The sequence below is a fragment of the Trichomycterus rosablanca genome, chromosome 22 (genome assembly GCF_030014385.1).
Source record: "Trichomycterus rosablanca isolate fTriRos1 chromosome 22, fTriRos1.hap1, whole genome shotgun sequence".
NCBI lineage: Eukaryota > Metazoa > Chordata > Actinopteri > Siluriformes > Trichomycteridae > Trichomycterus > Trichomycterus rosablanca.
Window position 1 is genome coordinate 19,566,503 of NC_086009.1, and position 20,193 is coordinate 19,586,695.

Here is a 20,193-nt window from a genome sequence, read left to right on the forward strand (position 1 = left end):
ACAGGGGAGCGGGATGCACTGCGCTCCTGATCCTCCAGCGTTACTCACACAGCACCAGCATGAAATCCCAGCAAACTTTATGCTGCTGCAGCGAAATCTTACTGTCAAATCTGCAAGCACCAGAGATTCACATTTTTAAATAAAAAAAATGCACCAAATTAAGAAATCTGTCCTTGTAGAGCCATTCTTGCATGGATTTAGATGCTGCTGGAGGATCCAACCCAGCCTCAGCGTCTATGCAGATGCAGCCAGATGTACATCTCTAAACTCCTACTCCTCAGGAAATCAGTGATGTCATACAGTATATCCTAACAAGCAGCACACAACCTCCACCCTGCTACAACACCTTCTGGAGAAGAGGTCTCAGATCAGACAAACCAAAAATCGACTTATTTAAGTAGTATTATGATCTGAGGCTGTTGCTGACCATAATAATTAAGAAGGATTCTTATATTCTGGACACAGTTTGGTGTTGTAACTGGGCAGTGACCCATAAAACACACACACACACACACACACACACACACATTAAATTGGTATTGGAATGGTTAAATCCAAATCTGTAGACATGATCTGAACACATTGGTGGGACCAAATCTACAGGGGGTTCCTGCCATCCTTAAACAAAGAACAGATGGGAACACTGATGGAGCATTATACAAATCTAGTGAGAAATTCTGATTGAGATTATACAGTCTTGGATAAATCAGACTGAAATGAAGCTTTTAGAACGTTCCAAAGCTTAACCCTTTGAAAAATATGTAGATCAAGTCTTCTGCAGAAAACCATATAACCCTGGAAGTGTAATCATATCAGATTGCTCTGACTGCCACCAAATTTCGGACTTTGGATGGGCCAAGTGACACCAAGATTCATTATTTGCATGTTGTAGGAGGATGTAGGAGAAACTGGAGGAAACCCACACAAGTATGGTGAGAAAGTCTTTACAGACAGTCATTTATGGTGAGGATTGAACCCAGACCCACAGTACCCAGGTTACTTACCAGCAATTCCATGCCACAGTTATTTATTTCTTTAATTTTCCTTCAAACCGCATGGTGGGTAGCACTGTCGTCTCACAGCAAGAAGGTCCTGGGTTCGATCCTAAGGTGGGGCGGTCCGGGTCCTTTCTGTGTGGAGTTTGCATGTTCTTCCTGTGTCTGTGTGGGTTTCCTCCGGGAGCTCCGGTTTCCTCCCATAGTCCAAAGACGTGCAAGTGAGGTGAACTGGAGATACTAAATTGAACTGATGAATCTTAATGAGTAATTACCTGTCCTGTCATAAATGCAACCAAAGTGTGTAAAACATGACATTAAAAATCCTAATAAATAAATAAATAAACTCCATAGCATGACTAATCTTCATATTTAATCTACATAAATGCACAAACAGGCCTCAATAGAGCCAGACATTCATTTTAAAGAAGTAACCTGTTCTCATTTAGTATTACCTACAATGAGGGGAAAATAAAACCATTTGTGAGCGCGTCTATAAAACACAGATTAAACCATAATTACCAAAATGATTTCCCAAGATGCGCATCCACATCGTAAAAAATCCCCCGACTCGCATTAATACCTGCAGTTTCTGTTGTTGTTGTTGTTACAGCCGGGTTGAGTAGGTCATACAAGACTGAACGATTATTGGTACTGTACCTGTACCCATTCCCCCTCCTAGTCTTTAAATTCGGACTCTGACTATCACTGGGGATTAAATGTAAAAACATAACAAATTAAACAACAGCAAAAAAAAAAAAAAAAAACAAGCAAACCGAAGCAGAGATCTTGTTTAGCCGTGGGGGATCTTCGTGTTTTCTCTCTGTATTATGTGCCTGGTGCAGGGTATAATGTGGCGATGAGAAGTCGGATCATGTCTGAGACGTAATGCAAAGTGAATGGCTTTGTGAAAGCCAACGAAAAAAATGCAAGTGCAGCACGATTAGGATGTGACTGTGGAACCACAGATCTCTACATGCTCTGGTGTGGAGGGCTTCTTCAACAGGCTTTACATTTAGTTTAGTCGGAATAAAATGTTTGTGAACCTTTGGATTTGGTCTGTATTAATTACTTACAGAAAAAGTGAGCGTGAACCTGTCGTTCATGGGAAACATCTGTGAAACTTTTGATTCAGTTATAAATACATTTTATCCTGTCCAAGCTCTCCGAGCCCTGATTCTGCAAAGCAGCAACAACAAAATCAAACTCTTAGAATTTAAAGTGTAGCCTAAATGCAGCCTCTCTTGGTCAGTAAGGTGGTACCCTCATGAGTACTTTACTTTATAATTGTTTACATACAAAAGTGCAGAAGGAGTCATTTAGGATACAACGGTGTATTACGTTACTTAGTGAAGCTTAGGATTCAATAATGTGCATGAAAAAATATACAAAAACTAAAGACACCAAGGGCGGCGGTGTCTAAGTGGGTAGCACTGTCGCTTCACAGCAAGAAGGTCCTGGGTTCGATCCCCAGGTGGGGCGGTCCGGGTCCTTTCTGTGTGGAGTTTGCATGTTCTCCCCGTGTCTGCGTGGGTTTCCTCCGGGAGCTTTGGTTTCTTCCCACAGTCCAAAAGCAGTCAGGTTAATTGCCGACACTGAATTACCCTATAGGTGAATGGGTGTGTGTGTGTGTGTGTGTGTGTGTGTGTGTGTGTCTGCTCTGTGATGGACTGGTGCCCCGCCCAAGGTGTTACTGTGTGCCTTGCATTAATTGAAAAGCTGAGATAGGCTCCAGCACCCCCTTGATTAGATAATTGGTTAAGAAAGTGAGTGAGTAAAAACATCAAATTTGAGGTGCCCTTTAGGTTTGCACCCCAGTGTCAATTACTGTACGTTTAAATACAGTCATGGTCAAAAATATTGGCACCCCTGCTCTTCTTTCAGACCATTTTTGCAGTTCTTATTAAAAAAGCTGTGATTGGAAGGCAAATCTAATTCCTCACAGAGCTGCACAAATAGATAGATTCTTCCTCTGACCATGAATGAATTCCTTACATCTCTTTACTGGTCTCTTTGGACCACGCTTCTTTTGCCAACTGGTCCAGGTCTCCCAGTTTTGAAGGGTACCTTCTTCTAACTGCTGTTTTTCATTTTAACTTTATTGTCATCATGCTAGTACAGAGTTGTACAGTATAATGAAATGATGTTGAGCTGTTTCTCCAGGGCACTGATTAAGAATGAAGAGTATTACAGTAAGAAGCTTCAAGAAGTGCAAAAGCAGTGGGCGGGAATATCTGGATCGATGCATTTAATAAAAACATAAAAAAAATTTGTGAGTGATTAATTCAAGCAGAATGTGTTTGTCTCTTATTATAGGAATAAATATCAGACAACAGCAAAAAAAAAAAAGGAAATTAAAAAGCTTTGCCAACTAAATGCATGTGTCATTCTCTCTATTTAATAAAGTGGGATGAACGTTACACAACTGAAAGAGTCAGTGATGCACAGCAGTATGGGTCCGGTTCTGTTTTTCCTGAACATACAGAAGATGTATATGATGTCTGCTGTAAATGACCCCTGGGTGTGAGTGAGTGGGAGAATAAATGAGCCTTGTGATAGATTGGCGCCTGTACAGCTACCCTGTTGCCGATTTGTAAAAATAAATAAATGAATGAATACATTTACCTTCTGTTATAAATGTGCTATTATTTATGATATAGCATTAATATTTTATGTTTGAATAAAGCTACAAACAAGCTCCATGTGTAGAATGCAAATCCATGAGAACAGTGTGTAATGCATTTTAGAACTAAACACTTATAGATCATGAGATGGGTGCAGAAATGATGTAAGAATCTTTCATTACAGCCATGATGGTAAATCTGATCAACACAAATGCTTTGTAGATAGATAGATAGATAGATAGATAGATAGATAGATAGATAGATAGATAGATAGATAGATAGATAGATAGATAGATAGATAGATAGATAGATAGATAGATAGATAGATAGATAGATAGATAGATAGATAGATAGATTCAAAAAAGCTCTTAAGGATTGACACAGACACGGTTGTAAAAGTAATAGTAAAAGCAATTGATTTTAATAGTGAAATCAATTTATTACTTAGCTGAGGATCGATCTCATAATGCAAACTCTCACACAGCTTTACAGAAGAGAAAGGTGGATACCGTCCGCCCTGTCGTAGTATTTATAACCCGCTTTACTGCCCCTTCAGACTAACTCTGCACAGCGACCCAGCCCAAGGCCGACTTTCCACACCAAACTTGTTTATCATCCTACAAGAGTAGTCAGCTTGTTAAGAACATGGCGTACTTCCATAAGAATGCATAAGTATCAAAAGTGTGTGTGCGGGGGTGCCCATGCCAAGGTCAACATATCTCTGGACTTTAGAAACCTTCCAAAAGTCTCTTCTACCTCTGCTAATTGAACTAAGAAAGCAGAAACAGACAGACAGACAGACAGACAGACAGATAGGCAGGCAGGCAGGCAGGCATGCAGACAGACAGACAGATAGAACAGACAGATAGGACAGACAGACAGACAGAATAGACAGACAGACCGACAGATAGATAGGCAGGCAGGCAGACAGACAGACAGACAGACAGACAGATAATGTCTGGCTTGGTTTAACCGCGACCTTGACCAGGTAGAAAACTGGTAGAAATCGAGTAACTTAACCCCGCTCACACATAAAAGTTCTGACTTGGCCCCGCCCTCTGCGTTACAGCGTCGTGTTGCTAGTGGAAGCTCCAGTGAAAGAGAGAAACACCGTGTAACTGTTTTAACCGAATTTATCAGCCGACGTTCCTTCATTTACAGATTCAAGTGAGTAATAAATAATGTTGTTAATTAATAATAAACGGCAGCAAATGTGTCGTCTGAGTAATAATGGGGCGGAGCGCCGGCGAGTGTTTTCTAGCTAATGCTAACGAGCTAACTGCTGCTAAATTCCTCATATTGTACACGAATGGATTTCTTCAAAGCTGAGATGAACAAATAATACTTTAACAGTTGTTATAAATGTTTTGTTATAAATATCGGTTGTTTTAGACGGTTTACTAATGTAGAAGATGTTTATCTAGCTAAATTACTTATGGCCCGTGTTTACAAAAGCTAGACCAGGTGGCTAACTGTATGTTAGCTTGACTAACGGTCGCTTTTCGGCATAATCAAGTTGCACTTAGGTTTAATTTTAATAAAAATATAAAGCTCCTTTTTATCTTACCTTTTAGCTTATATAACCATATATAGCTTTTTAGTGAAGCTGCAAATAGACAGTATAGCACTGCATGGCTAATAAAACAGTTCACAATGTTCCAGGTAATTATTATGATATATTATACTTAAGTAAGTAAATATATATATATATTATCCACTTCATCCTAAACATTGGGTAAACGGTGTATCAACAGTTAAAGTACTAGAGTAGTAATCAGAAGGTTGCTGGTTCAAGCCCCACCTCTGCCAGGATGCCCACGTTTGGTCCCTAGTTAAGCTCTAAACCCTTAATTGATTGGATTGTACTTGTTTGCACAGTTAATGCCATAAATATATGTAATATAGAAACACACAGTGCCAGTGTTGGGTGCCAGTCAGTGACTGGACATCAAACACTCACCCATTCACACACTCACCTACACAATGAATGATTCCTTTGGTTGGTCCTAAGGGTGCACTGTGCATCATCCACGATTTCCCACTGATTTTATGAATATAATTATTCAGACCTTAGGTACATTGGTCACCATTTTATTTTAATAGTTTGGCAAATGTGCATTGTTAGAATATATTTATTTCTTTAGTTAACTTTATAGCTATGAGTTACAGTGTATCACAAAAGTGAGTACACCCCTCACATTTCTGCAGATATTTAAGTATATCTTTTCATGGGACAACACTGACAAAATGACACTTTGACACAATGAAAAGTAGTCTGTGTGCAGCTTATATAACAGTGTAAATTTATTCTTCCCTCAAAATAACTCAATATACAGCCATTAATGTCTAAACCACCGGCAACAAAAGTGAGTACACCCCTAAGAGACTACACCCCTAAATGTCCAAATTGAGCACTGCTTGTCATTTTCCCTCCAAAATGTAATGTGATTTGTTAGTGTTACTAGGTCTCAGGTGTGCATAGGGAGCAGGTGTGTTCAATTTAGTAGTACAGCTCTCACACTCTCTCATACTGGTCACTGAAAGTTCCAACATGGCACCTCATGGCAAAGAACTCTCTGAGGATCCTAAAAGACGAATTGTTGCGCTACATGAAGATGGCCAAGGCTACAAGAAGATTGCCAACACCCTGAAACTGGGCTGCAGCACAGTGGCCAAGATCATCCAGCGTTTTAAAAGAGCAGGGTCCACTCAGAACAGACCTCGCGTTGGTCGTCCAAAGAAGCTGAGTGCACGTGCTCAGCGTCACATCCAACTGCTGTCTTTGAAAGATAGGCGCAGGAGTGCTGTCAGCATTGCTGCAGAGATTGAAAAGGTGGGGGGTCAGCCTGTCAGTGCTCAGACCATACGCCGCACACTACATCAAATTGGTCTGCATGGCTGTCACCTCAGAAGGAAGCCTCTTCTGAAGTCTCTACACAAGAAAGCCTGCAAACAGTTTGCTGAAGACATGTCAACAAAGGACATGGATTACTGGAACCATGTCCTATGGTCTGATGAGACCAAGATTAATTTGTTTGGTTCAGATGGTCTCAAGCATGTGTGACGGCAATCAGGTGAGGAGTACAAAGATAAGTGTGTCATGCCTACAGTCAAGCATGGTGGTGGGAATGCCATGGTCTGGGGCTGCATGAGTGCAGCAGGTGTTGGGGAGTTACATTTCATTGAGGGACACATGAACTCCAATATGTACTGTGAAATACTGAAGCAGAGCATGATCCCCTCCCTCCGGAAACTGGGTCGCAGGGCAGTGTTCCAGCATGATAATGACCCCAAACACACCTCTAAGATGACCACTGCTTTATTGAAGAGGCTGAGGGTAAAGGTGATGGACTGGCCAAGCATGTCTCCAGACCTAAACCCAATAGAACATCTTTGGGGCACCCTCAAGCGGAAGGTGGAGGAGCGCAAAGTCTCGAATATCCGCCAGCTCCGTGATGTCGTCATGGAGGAGTGGAAAAGCATTCCAGTGGCAACCTGTGAAGCTCTGGTAAACTCCATGCCCAGGAGAGTTAAGGCAGTTCTGGGAAATAATGATGGCCACACAAAATATTGACACTTCAGGAACTTTCAATAAGGGGTGTACTCACTTTTGTTGCCGGTGGTTTAGACATTAATGGCTGTATATTTAGTTATTTTGAGGGAAGAATAAATTTACACTGTTATATAAGCTGCACACAGACTACTTTTCATTGTGTCAAAGTGTCATTTTGTCAGTGTTGTCCCATGAAAAGATATACTTAAATATCTGCAGAAATGTGAGGGGTGTACTCACTTTTGTGATACACTGTATATTACAACCATATGTATATGTTTGCACCCTGGAACTTCCTACTGTCCCTTTGATCAGTCTGTTACTTCCACATCCTGAAAGTATTCAAACCTTGTACAACAGCTGCCTGCTTTCATTGTCTACCAACACCCCCTTTTTTTTTAGCTATTTATTCTTGTTAATTTCCCAAATAAAAGTAGAAGATTCAGGGCTCTATAGTGCGACCAATTTGGTCGCACATGCGACCTATTTTCTCAATGGTGCGACTAAAAAAAATCTTAGGTCGCACCGGCGCGACCAGGCGTCCGATGGAAAAAAAAAACAACAGACACACATTAGGCCAATATCATGGTCTAAACCAATCAGAGATGGTGAAGGGCGGGACAATATTGTAGCGGTGATATGTGAGCGACATTCAGCTCAGCCAATCAGAATGCAGCACCAGGTTTATACACGTGCGTTCGGACGTTCTGCAGTAAGTTTAGTTTTGTATATGAGACTCGCCGGATGTTCCAGAATGGAAGTTCGGGTTCTGGAGCTCGGCGGTGTAAAGTGTCGTAACGCTCACTGAAGTCCTGACTAAACAGTTAAAGTGACTCTACCCTGCCGTGTGCCTTTATTCCCACACCTCCACCACCGCACAGCAAAAGACCCGCAGCATCCCCACCGGACAGCGGCTAGGTGAGCCGACCCTCTACAGTAGCAAGGGGCTAATGCTAGCGGTAAAGTGCCGCGATAGTGAAAGTAAAAGCACGACAATGTTTTCGTTAAGTAAAATATAAAAATAACTGAAAGACCATAATATATTACAATACATGTAGTCAAAATACGCAGTGAGTGCACCGCAAGCGATTTTGGGAATCTGTGTAAAAGATACAGTAAAACCGATAATACTGTATAATGCACTGCATTTAAGATTACACTCTAACACTCTAGAGCCCCATACACACACACACACACACACAAACATATGCATATCATTTTAAATATACACACACATATACTGTAAATAGATATACACACACATTTACTCTATTATTATTTTTATAATTTTTATAAGTGTGCTATAATTAGTCTATAATACTATAATTAACTGTAAAGAGCATGGGAAGACATTGGCCGGCAATAGTATATTTGTGACTGGTTCTAATACATTTTGAATTGAAAGGCTGAAAAAGCCCAATGCATCTATAAAACACATTACATGCCGCGATAAATGCACTGCCCAAGTGTCCCCTCTCCCCACTGCCTTTTAGTGGCAGGCAGCAGCAAACAGATCATCAGACGAGGCCATGTTGACCAGATTGTTAGTTATTTACAAGTCAATATTGCCTGTATGGACAGTGATTTAAAAAAAAAAAAAAAAAAGTGAACCTGTAAAACTGCGGTGTTAAATGCGATGCGGTCGAAAATTTGGGTGCACCTAACTTTTGTGCTGGTGCACCTAAGAAAAAAAGTTAGGCGCACCAGTGCAACCAGTGCAAAACGTTAGTCTAGAGCCCTGAGATTGTCGGTACTCGGACGTGTCTGTGTCTCTGTTCCTTCGTCTTCTCCTGGGCTCAACAAGAGGACCGAGCTCAGTAAAGAAGCCAAGAGGAATCTATCAACTGGTGGAGAATATTCCATAAAAGCCTAAATCTATCAAATGGTAGCATTCTCCACCAGTTGATAGATTCCTCTTGGCTTCTTTACTGAGATCTGTTGAGCCCAGGAGAAGATTTTTGGTACTCGGCCGTGTCTGTGTCTCTGTGCCTTTGTCTTACCTGGGCTCAACCGAGCTCAGTAAAGAAACCAAGAGGAATCTAGAGGAAACTGGTGGAGAATATTCCATAAAAGCCTAAATCTATCATGCATGTATGAATTTTTACAATAATTTTTGCATGTAATTAAAGTTACCAGTCAAATGTAAATGTTTTTTAATCACCATAGCAAATAAGAGTAGGTAAATAATTCCTAATTAGTAAATCTGTTTTTTTTTTTTTTTTGTTCATTTAAAGCAGTTGCAAGAAACAGAATTGGCATTCCCGGCACAGCAGAATAGATTTATTGATTTATTTATGTTGTTAAACTGTCAGTTAAGGAACTCCACAATAACTCACAATATTGCTCTTGGTTTTCATGCTTATGGTTATTATGAAATATATGAATTTAAAGTTATGTAAATGCTTGTTAAAATAAGGCACTGTTAGTAAAGCTAGAAGAAAATCTGTTCTTGTTCACTTTTTTCCTGGGCAAAAGTATAATTTAACACTTTATTTTCCTTTCTGAATATTTGTAAGACATGAAAAGGAAACGATCTGTTGAGGGCACTAATGAGAATGGCACACCGTCCTCGTCTGGCAAGGTGTCAACATCTGAGGTAAATTTGCTTATACGTTTATAAATAAAGTCGAAATGCATTTTAACAGGTTGTTATTTTACAGGTTGAGCTGAAATTTATATGCAATTTATATTAAAGCCTTCTGCAGCTGTGCCAGTCTGATTAAAACACATACTTATTTGTCCAAAAAAAGGCTAAAACAAACAGACATTACCATTCATTTAAAGACTGTTGTGCAAAAAAGAAGCCCTTGCTCCCACCTCCTGAGCCAGTGGTTATAAAGCGATTATTAAGCTGCACCTGATCAGTCTGACAAATTACCGTAAATCATAACGTAACTGTCCAGGTTTTCTTCCAGACCTTGGCAAAAGATCACTGATTCATGTACTTATATTCACGTAGCTATAGTCAGTGACTATAGTATAGTCAGGGTCAGAGGTAGCCTAGTGGGTAGAGCTTTGGGTTATCAACCGGAAGATTGGCGGTTCAAATCCAGGCTCTGCTATGCAGCCACTTGGGTCCTTGAGCAAAGTCTTTAACCCTGTCTGCTCCAGGGTGCGATGGCTGACCCTGCGCTCTGACCCCAGCTTCCAAACAAGCTGGGATATGCGAAGAAAGAATTTCATTGTACTGTACACGTGTATATGTATATATGACGAATAAAGGATCTCTGACAAATCTATCTTAGTCTTTCACAATCACTAAGGAGAATTTAGGAAGCAGTGCAATAAAGTTAAATAGCATTTTTAAGCTTATACACCATCAAATTAAGGCAGCTTAAAAGCTTCTTCGGTCTTAATAACAGTCAGTAAACGCTGATGTGCGCGATCGCAGGTTCGGGAGAGGATCTCCAAAGAAGTGCAGTCTGCAATGGAACAGTCTGACTCCATGCTAAAAACTCTGATGGACCGAATTCACGAGGTTGACAGTGAACCCAAATACGACGTACGGATCAAGAACCTGGAGGTACACACACACACACAGAGCAAGAACATCCATCTAATTAGATTATACAGCGCTGTTGGCCGTGTGCTCTGTACAAAGCGTGTTCGTATTTGCATTTCCTGTGTACAGATGCATGTAAAGAAAGTGAAGCGGAGAGGAGACACCGTATTCGCATTCATCAGGAAACATGGGAACTCCGAGCTGCTGCAGACTCAGGTGCAGGTATTTCCAATCTCGCTCTGTTTGCTTTTTATCTCCTCGTTCCAGGCTGAATTGGAGAGATTAAAATCATTATAATTATACTCATCATTAGCCTTTACTATTCAATTCCACCTACAAGCCTGAGGAAAGCAAGTTAACTCATTAAAAAGTGATTCAGAAGGCTGGAAATAAGACATACTTAAAGTTGTTCGGATTACCTCTCTATGATGGTTCAGTAACATACTTTTCTACTGAGACGTCTGTGTGTGCATTACATAATTGGCTAAGCAAGAAAATCCATCACCGCCGAGCTTCACAGTTTGTTCAGGACCTACTTTTTAAGTGTCTGCTGGGGTCTAACGACACACTCGGCTCTCCGTTCGACGTCGTTTAATTATGGCTGGCATAGGGAAGAGATTTCGCTCCAGCGTTTTCTCTCTCTCGGTTCATCCTTTTGTTTAAACGGTCGTTAGAGACGGCTGAAATCGACCTGAAACGGATCGAAGACGACGCCGCTTTATGTCATTTTCATGAAAAAAAAGAGGTTTAATATTCAAACCTATTTTTAAGTGTCTAAAACTCACTGCACACTCGTACTGAACAAGAAAATGAATGCAGTAGAACCTTAATATTCATCTGCAACTCTACTCATATAACACTATAATTCGTGCACTAATCACACGGGCCAGCCCGACCAGTCTGAGTCACCCGATCAGTCATTTGCTATGCACAATTTGTCCAAGCTCTGTGAAAACGCTGGTTTATTTTATTGCTTTTTATTGAAAACTAGTGTAATCATGGGTCCAGAAAAGATCAGTGATTTAAGCAACCCTAACAGGAAAGCAGGGCACCCAGGTGGCACAACGGGATATTCCACTAGCACACCAGCACTGAGATTCCGAACACCCCGGTTCGCTGGGTGCCATCTAGCGAGTACAATTGGCAGTGCCCGCAACAGACAAAATTGCACGCCGAGTCTGCTGGGTGGGAAAAGGCCGGACTAAGTGGGTGGGGTCTTTAAACGCTGTGTAGGGACTCTAGTTAGCAGACCGAGGCGCCTGTGCTTAAGTGGAAGGGCAGAAAGGGGTTGAGGAGTGTAAACGGATTGGAAGGGGCGTGGAGCAGGCAAATATACCCTCCCCAACCGTCATGTATACCCCAATCGGGATTCCCAACTGTGGAAAACTAATTGGCTATGTTACATTTTGGTAGAAAAAGGAATAAAATGTGTGAAACGGAAATTAAACTCACAAAAGAACTCGTGTATCAGAACTGGCCGCTCAATATGATGTAGTGAAATCGACCAAGTTGCCCATATAGCCCTCATCAGTACAAGTAAAGTGCACTTAAATTTTCATATATTTCTTGTACATATATTGATTTATTTTATATGTGTTTATTTATTAGGGATTAAAGGTTTAAGCGATCTTGTGTGGGTCTGGAACGGATTAATCCGATTCACATTACTGAAGTGGTTCAGGTATCATAAGGGTGGCACTGTCACCTCACAGCAAGAAGGTCCTGGGTTCGATCCTTGGGTGGAGTGGTCCGAGTCCTATCTGTGTTTGCATGTTCTCCCCGTGTCTGTGTGGGTTTCCTCCCACAGTTCAAAGACGTGCAAGTGAGGTGAATTGGAGATACAAAATTGTCCATGACTGTGTTTGATATTAAACTTGTGAACTGATCTGTCATGAATGTAACCCAAGTATGTAAAACGACGTTAAAATCCTAATAAAATAAGTAAAACTAGGTATGGGAGAAGTCTGTGTGCTCACTGGATAGAAGTGTCCACTAAATGCCATAAATATAAATAATACAATACTGAGCTAAGTTATTTGTTACTTTATTAAAGTAATCTGACTATATAATGAATACGCCCTCCCCCCCAACACCTCCGTGTCCGTGATGCACTGCTTCCTCCTCTGTTAAATAAAATACATTTAGACGTACTGTGTTGAATGATTTCGGCTTCTATGTGTAAGGACAGCATATACAGTACGTTTGTGAGTCATATAAACACAGTGACTCACACAGTCAGTATTCACAACAGCAGCAGTGATGAGGAATACAGATTTAATACTGTAGAGGAATCCAAGGTCACTGTTAAGAGAAGCAAACGTTTTAACCCACGTCACGTTCCTCAAAGAGCCAGAAGCTGTTCAGCACACACATATTACACCTAACTGGAGGAGAGGGTAGCACTGTCGCCTCACGGCAAGAACGTCCCGGGGTTCGATCCCCAGGTGGGGCGGTCTGGGTCCTTTCCCGTGTGGAGTTTGCATGTTCTCCCTGTGTCTGCGTGGGTTTACTTCGGGTGCTCCGTTTTCCTCCCACAGTAAACACTAAATTGTCCATGACTGTGCTGGATATAACCTTGTGAACTGATGAACCTTGTGTAACGAGTAACTACCGTTCCTGTCATGGATGTAACCAAAGTGTAAAACATAACGTTAAAATCCTAATAAACAAACAGACAAACAAAACTGGAGACCTTACGAGGTTTTTACTGCTGAGTTATGAAGTACAGGGGTTGGACAAAATAACTGAAACACCTGGTTTTAGACCACAATAATTTATTAGTATGGTGTAGGGCCTCCTTTTGCGGCCAATACAGCGTCAATTCGTCTTGGAAATGACATATACAAGTCCTGCACAGTGGTCAGAGGGATTTTAAGCCATTCTTCTTGCAGGATAGTGGCCAGGTCACTACGTAATGCTGGTGGAGGAAAACGTTTCCTGACTCGCTTCTCCAAAACACCCCAAAGTGGCTCAATAATATTTAGATCTGGTGACTGTGCAGGCCATGGGAGATGTTCAACTTCACTTTCATGTTCATCAAACCAATCTTTCACCAGTCTTGCTGTGTGTATTGGTGCATTGTCATCCTGATACACGGCACCGCCATTGGATGCACATGGTCCTCCAGAATGGTTCGGTAGTCCTTGGCAGTGACGCGCCCATCTAGCACAAGTATTGGGCCAAGGGAATGCCATGATATGGCAGCCCAAACCATCACTGATCCACCCCCATGCTTCACTCTGGGCATGCAACAGTCTGGGTGGTACGCTTCTTTGGGGCTTCTCCACACCGTAACTCTCCCGGATGTGGGGAAAACAGTAAAGGTGGACTCATCAGAGAACAATACATGTTTCACATTGTCCACAGCCCAAGATTTGCGCTCCTTGCACCATTGAAACCGACATTTGGCATTGGCACGAGTGACCAAAGGTTTGGCTATAGCAGCCCGGCCGTGTATATTGACCCTGTGGAGCTCCCGACGGACAGTTCTGGTGGAAACAGGAGAGTTGAGGTGCACATTTAATTCTGCCGTGGTTTTATGTTTTTTGGATACAATCCGGGTTAGCACCCAAACATCCCTTTCAGACAGCTTCCTCTTGCGTCCACAGTTAATCCTGTTGGATGTGGTTTGTCCTTCTTGGTGGTATGCTGACATTACCCTGGATACCGTGGCTCTTGATACATCACAAAGACTTGCTGTCTTGGTCACAGATGCGCCAGCAAGACGTGCACCAACAATTTGTCCTCTTTTGAACTCTGGTATGTCACCCATAATGTTGTGTGCATTGCAATATTTTGAGCAAAACTGTGCTCTTACCCTGCTAATTGAACCTTCACACTCTGCTCTTACTGGTGCAATGTGCAATTAATGAAGATTGGCCACCAGACTGGTCCAATTTAGCCATGAAACCTCCCACACTAAAATGACAGGTGTTTCAGTTATTTTGTCCAACCCCTGTATGTATGTTAGCACAAAGCATTTAACACCCCGTTTAAACACATTTCAATTTTCCAGCAGGACTCTCTCAGTTCGGACCCTGTTACTCCTGTTAAATCACAGAATCTCTCCCCTGCAGCCGAGAGAAATCATCAAGTGTCCAGGTAAAAAAAATCCACCTTTATTTTCCATTTAATTATCTGGTACATCGAAGCAGGTGCTGCAGTATTTCTAACACGACTAGCGAAAGAAAAATAAGGACACAATGCAAGTTTAGGGCAAAAGTAAGAAGTATCCATCTTTCTAGAGACTCCGACCTGCCCCAGGCTCGAAGTCTGTTCAGAGGGGGGTGAGTAAAGCCGAGCCCTAATACCAGAGAACAGATGGATCCGTATCCTCGAAAACATCTGTGAGATCTCAGCAGATTTCTCACTCAGGTGTATGCGTGCACTCACATAAAGCAGACCGCACATCCGTCTTTACATTGATTTGACGTTGTGGGTTTAGGGTTTCAGCTTTCCTGATGGAAGAAATCTATTTTGCTGATTCCTTTTAACTAGGGATGTAACGATACACTGTACCCACGATGCGATGCGATTCACGATACGATTTTTTCGAAACTGAAATTAAAGACAAATTATTCTTTCCTATCCTTAAAGTTTCCTTTTATTATTTCTCTTAAAAAGAGAAAATAAAATCCTGTATTTGTGATTATCTTTTATCTAAATAATGAATGCCTTTTTATTTCTCAGGTAGGTACAAACTATGCAAAACAATTTTGAATTAAAACCCCGAATTTGGCAACCAGGCGTATAGCGCCAATGACGTCAACCAGGCGAGGTGTATAGTGCAGTTAGTTTTCAGGCTGAGCTTTAGGAGTGAATTTAAATGACCTTTTTCTCCACAGTTCTGCCAACAAAGGACGTACCAGCGACCGCATGTCACCGTCAGTAGGTGTGTTCCTAACCCATGACTTGTTGACATTTTCGGCCTGTTTTAAACCTCATTCGGTGTCTGAGTGACTTTTTCATCTCTTCATCTGTACAGTTGAGATCGACGGTCCTGAGGGAGGCTCAGGAAGAAAACCCAAAGAAGGCTTCTGGCAGAGTTTGGTACATTTTAGTTTTTTGCTCGTAATCTAATATAGGCTCATCTAATACACTCACAGGTCTAAAAAATGCTTTTTTATTATTTTTTTATATTTCCAGCGTTCCAAGAAGCAGATTGTCGACCTGACGGATGACGACGGTATTTTTATAAATGATTTATTTAGCACTGGTTACTAAATATACACTCATTATGCAAATGAATTGCCTTTTTGGCTCTGTTCTAATTAGTATGAATGCTGCATGTGTATATTCTGAGTCAGGTTGCAGAAAAAACGGGACACGGCATAGCGATTCTGCTGAACCCTCATCACCATCGGTATATTCATTATTTCAGTGTTGACCAACATTTGGATTCATCTCATTCTCTTATTCTCTTCTGTGAATATTGATAATTACCGTTTTTCTGTGTGTTCTTGCAGGATATAGTGGATAGCACGGTGTCTCAAGGTGGTACTCTACCAGATTCAGGTTTTTCTTTAATTATTTTAAAAGCTGCGAGTTTAAATGGATAATAAATATATTTTTTCTAACACTCCCCTTGTAGCAGCCGATGGTTCAGCGAGTTTCAGTCCAGTTGTTTCAGAGAAGAACATAAATGCACAGGACGAGGTAAACGTTCATGCTTTTTACACCACACACAGGGGGTCTGTCCGAAAACCTAGTGAGCCACCTCGCTGCCTCAGTAGAGAGGATTCTAATAAGACATCGAACTCATAAAGGAGATTATTCACATTTTAGATGCACTACTCCTACGTCACCGCATAACATAGTTAGCCTTAGGCGGCACAACCCGCTAGCACGCCAGCGTGTACCGAAAATGCTGGGATTGCCTTCAGCGCTGAGAAGCACCAGATGCTCTCGCGTCATTCAGTCAGATCATCACTCAGAATAAAGGCGCCTCAGTAGGAGCATTTTTTAAAAATCTGAGAATTTAGTCATGCCCTCTTCTCAGCAGAATGCATCTATTATAGTGAGAGATCACTAGGTTTTCGGACACACCCTGAATAAATAATTTGAGAGACGGTCGACCCTTGTACTATATTCCTGTACTAGACCGTGCCTGTGATCTCTGTAGAATTAGCATTAAACGTGCGGTCACGTCAGCTACCGTGACCAGTTTGTTGGATGTCTTTTTCAGGACCGTGTTGCTTTATAGTAAGAGAGTGCAGGTGCTAGATTGGCCTGCCTGTATTTTAGAATTGTCTCCTATTATGATGTGCAATATAGCTAAATAATTTCAACTTCACAACTAGAATGATTGGTGTCCTCGGTATCCAGAAAAAGGAAAGGTAAATAAAGTAAGAAAGTGATAAATTTAGTCCTGTCCTAACTTTTTTTTTGAAGGTGTTACAGCAATTAAATGTAGAATGAGTGTGTATCTATACAAAAATCAATGAGGTTAATTAGGATGGATGGAGTCGGCGTATGGGTGGATGAATGGCTGGATGACTTGGGTGTAGCTGATTGGTGTTCACAGACCTGTACTTTTTTTTTTTTTTTAAGATCATCCTGAGGCTTCCTCTGCTGCCGGACACTCCGTTCCCCCACCAGCTGCCAGCCGTGGCCCTCACCAAATCCATGCCACAACAGCCAGTGGTGAAAGTGGCACGTATCGACAACCCACGAGGCATCATGCTGCTCTGGAACGTGGAGAAAGAGGACCCGGACCCCACCCCCATGGAGTGCTACTTTATCTATGCAGCACAGCAGCGCGACGACGGCACGTTCAATAAATGGAAAACCATCGGAGAGATCAAAGCCATGCCCTTACCCATGGCGTGCAGGGTGGCGGCCAGTGCCAGGAACAAGACAATTTTCTTCGTCATCATCGGGAAGGACGTGTACGGGCGCTACGGACCATACAGCGAAATCTGTGCCGTCTGGGGTGGCGAAATGTGAATAACACAAACGTCGATTTTAGTAAAGCTTTAGAAATTTTGTAATAAACTTTTAACTTTTTCCACTGTTCATTTTTATTTTTTATGTTTATGTCTGGATAATTTTTTTTTATTAGTACTTTAAATTAGTATTTAATAATTACAATAAACTGTGATTATTTACCTTCTCAGATTCAGACCCCTGAAGCTCAATTTCTACACACAGCAGCAAACAGACTTTACACAAACACACTTCTATGCAAATGCAGACGTTTCCACAATTTTATGATCTACGGTCACGGCTGTGGCCACATTTTGGGGTTCTGGTGTATAGTAAACACTCGGATTACAGAAATACCTCCTTCATTTCTGAGTTTGTGGTGGTTATTGTTAATACAAATAGGGGAAAAATAAAATGTGACTAATGTCAATTTATACAGCTTTATATCGGTCAGCAAAAACTATTAAAAACCTGTTTAAAAATCACATAAAAACAATAAAAAAGTGCAAAATCACAAATGTAAAATGTATAAAACTAATGTACTGTACGGTGTTGCTTTATAGTAAGAGAGTGCAGGTGAATTTGTGGTGGTTATTGTTAATACAAACAGGAGAGAGATCAAATTTGACTTATGTCAGTTTATGCAGCTTCACGTCGGTCAGCAAAAATATTAAAAACCCAAAACTATTAAAAATCACATAAAACAATAAATCAAGTGCAAAATCACAAATGTCAAACATATAAAACTAATGTACTGTAATAAAATCATTGAAAAGTGTAGAGTTGCTTTATTGTAAGAGTGCAGGTGCTAGATTGGCCTTAGGCGGCACAACCTGCTAGCACGCCAGCGTGTACCGAAAACAGTTAAACTGCCCCTGACGAGCTTCAATTTACAAATAAACGACACTTGTATAATCACACCTTTATACAAATTAAACATCAGCGGGAATTTATTTACATATTTATTTGAAAAGATCTCTGTTGGTTGCTCCGCTCCTCATTCAACCGGCATATTCGTCATTTTTGTGAGAAAAGTCGTTATGCGACTTTCAAGTAAATCAAGTGCAAAATCACAAATGTCAAATATATAAAACTAATGTACTGTAATAAAATCATTGAAAAGTGTCGAGTGTTGCTTTATAGTACGAGAGTGCAGGTGCTAGATTGGCCTGCCTGCATTTTAGACCAATGTCCTATTATAAAGTGCAATATAAGACAGCTCCATAATTTCTGAATTTGTGGCGGTTATTGTAAATACAAACGGGAAAAAATTTTGACTAATGTCAGTTTATGCAGCTTTACGTCGGTCAGCAAAAATATTAAAAACCCAAAACTATTAAAAATCACATAAAACAAATCAAGTGCAAAATCACAAATGTCAAATATATAAAACTAATGTACTGTAATAAACTAATAGAAAAGCTTTATAGTGTTGCTTTATTGTAAGAGAGTGCAGGTGCTAGATTGGCCTGCCTGCAGTTTAGACCTGTCTCCCATTATTATGAAGTGCAATATACACCGACCAGGCATAACATTATGAGCACTGACAAGTGAAGTGAATAACACTGATTATCTCTTCATCACGGCACCTGTTAGTGGGGGGGATATATTACACAGCAAGTGAACAATTTATCCTCAAAGTTGATGTTAGAAGCAGGAAAAATGGGCGAGCGTGAGGATCTGAGTGAGTTTGACGAGGGCCAAATTGTGATGGCTAGACGACCGGGTCAGAGCGTCTCCAAAACTGCAGAGCACAACAAGTTTGAGGTGTTGATTTGGCCTGCAAATTCCCCAGATCTAAATCCAAGTCTAGTGGAGTCTATGTCTCGACGGGTCAGGGCTGTTTTGGCAGCAAAAGGGGGACCGACACAATATTAGGAAGGTGGTCATAATGTTACGCCTAACTATTAAAAATCTGCCCAAAACAATAAAAAAAATCATATAATAAAATCCTTAAAAAGCTTGAAAATGTTAATGTGTGTTGTTTACTTGCTGTTGATTGCTCACAGTTCCTGTGTTCTACCACGTGGTGGCGCTGCTTCATAGCAGTTTGTTTAAACTTGTTTTGCGTTTGCTTAGTTAGGTGTGACTTTAATATTTGTTACAGGCTACAAAGAGGTCACACCTACACAAACACACTTGCTTGGATACAGTTTGAGTAAAGGGTAGAGGGCCTTGCTCGGGGGCCCATCAGTAGCAACTTGGCAGTGGCAAGGCTTGAACCCATGACCTTCTGATTACTACATTTACATTTTCAGCATTTAGCAGACGCTTTTATCCAAAGCGACTTACAGTACTGTGATTGTATATTTTGTCCAAGCATTTGAGAGTTAAGGGCCTTGCTCAAGTGGCAGCCTGGCACTTGAACCAGTGGGGCTTGAACCAGCGACCTTTTGATTACTAGTCTGGTACCTTAACCTCTAGGCTATGGCTTGCCATAGCATTTATCAGATGCTTTAGTCCAAGCGATTTCCAATTGTAAGTGTATACAATTTGAGCAATTGGGAATTAAGGGCCTTGCTCAAGGGCCCAACAGCAGCAATTGGCAGTGATGAGGCTTGAACCAGCAACCTTCTGATTATTACATTTACATTT

General features: G+C 41.1%; 1 protein-coding gene across 5 annotated transcripts; it reads left to right on the plus strand.

The window, feature by feature from the left end:
• Nucleotides 1–4,675: 4,675 nt before the first annotated feature.
• Nucleotides 4,676–17,963, plus strand: atf7ip2 (activating transcription factor 7 interacting protein 2). Of its 5 annotated transcripts, none has more exons than XM_062984777.1 (12): nucleotides 4,676–4,786; nucleotides 9,689–9,768; nucleotides 10,564–10,695; nucleotides 10,804–10,896; nucleotides 14,690–14,775; nucleotides 15,519–15,565; nucleotides 15,659–15,723; nucleotides 15,820–15,859; nucleotides 15,981–16,036; nucleotides 16,140–16,167; nucleotides 16,265–16,329; nucleotides 17,224–17,963. In XM_062984777.1, exons 2-12 carry the CDS (start codon nucleotides 9,691–9,693, stop codon nucleotides 17,617–17,619), a joined length of 1,086 nt encoding a protein of 361 aa, XP_062840847.1. In that variant the 5' UTR covers nucleotides 4,676–4,786; nucleotides 9,689–9,690; the 3' UTR covers nucleotides 17,620–17,963. The 5 variants fall into 5 exon arrangements, with proteins under 5 accessions (XP_062840847.1, XP_062840849.1, XP_062840848.1 ...); XM_062984779.1 differs by having other exon boundaries at nucleotides 16,268–16,329; XM_062984778.1 differs by having other exon boundaries at nucleotides 14,693–14,775.
• The last annotated feature ends 2,230 nt before the right edge of the window (nucleotides 17,964–20,193 follow it).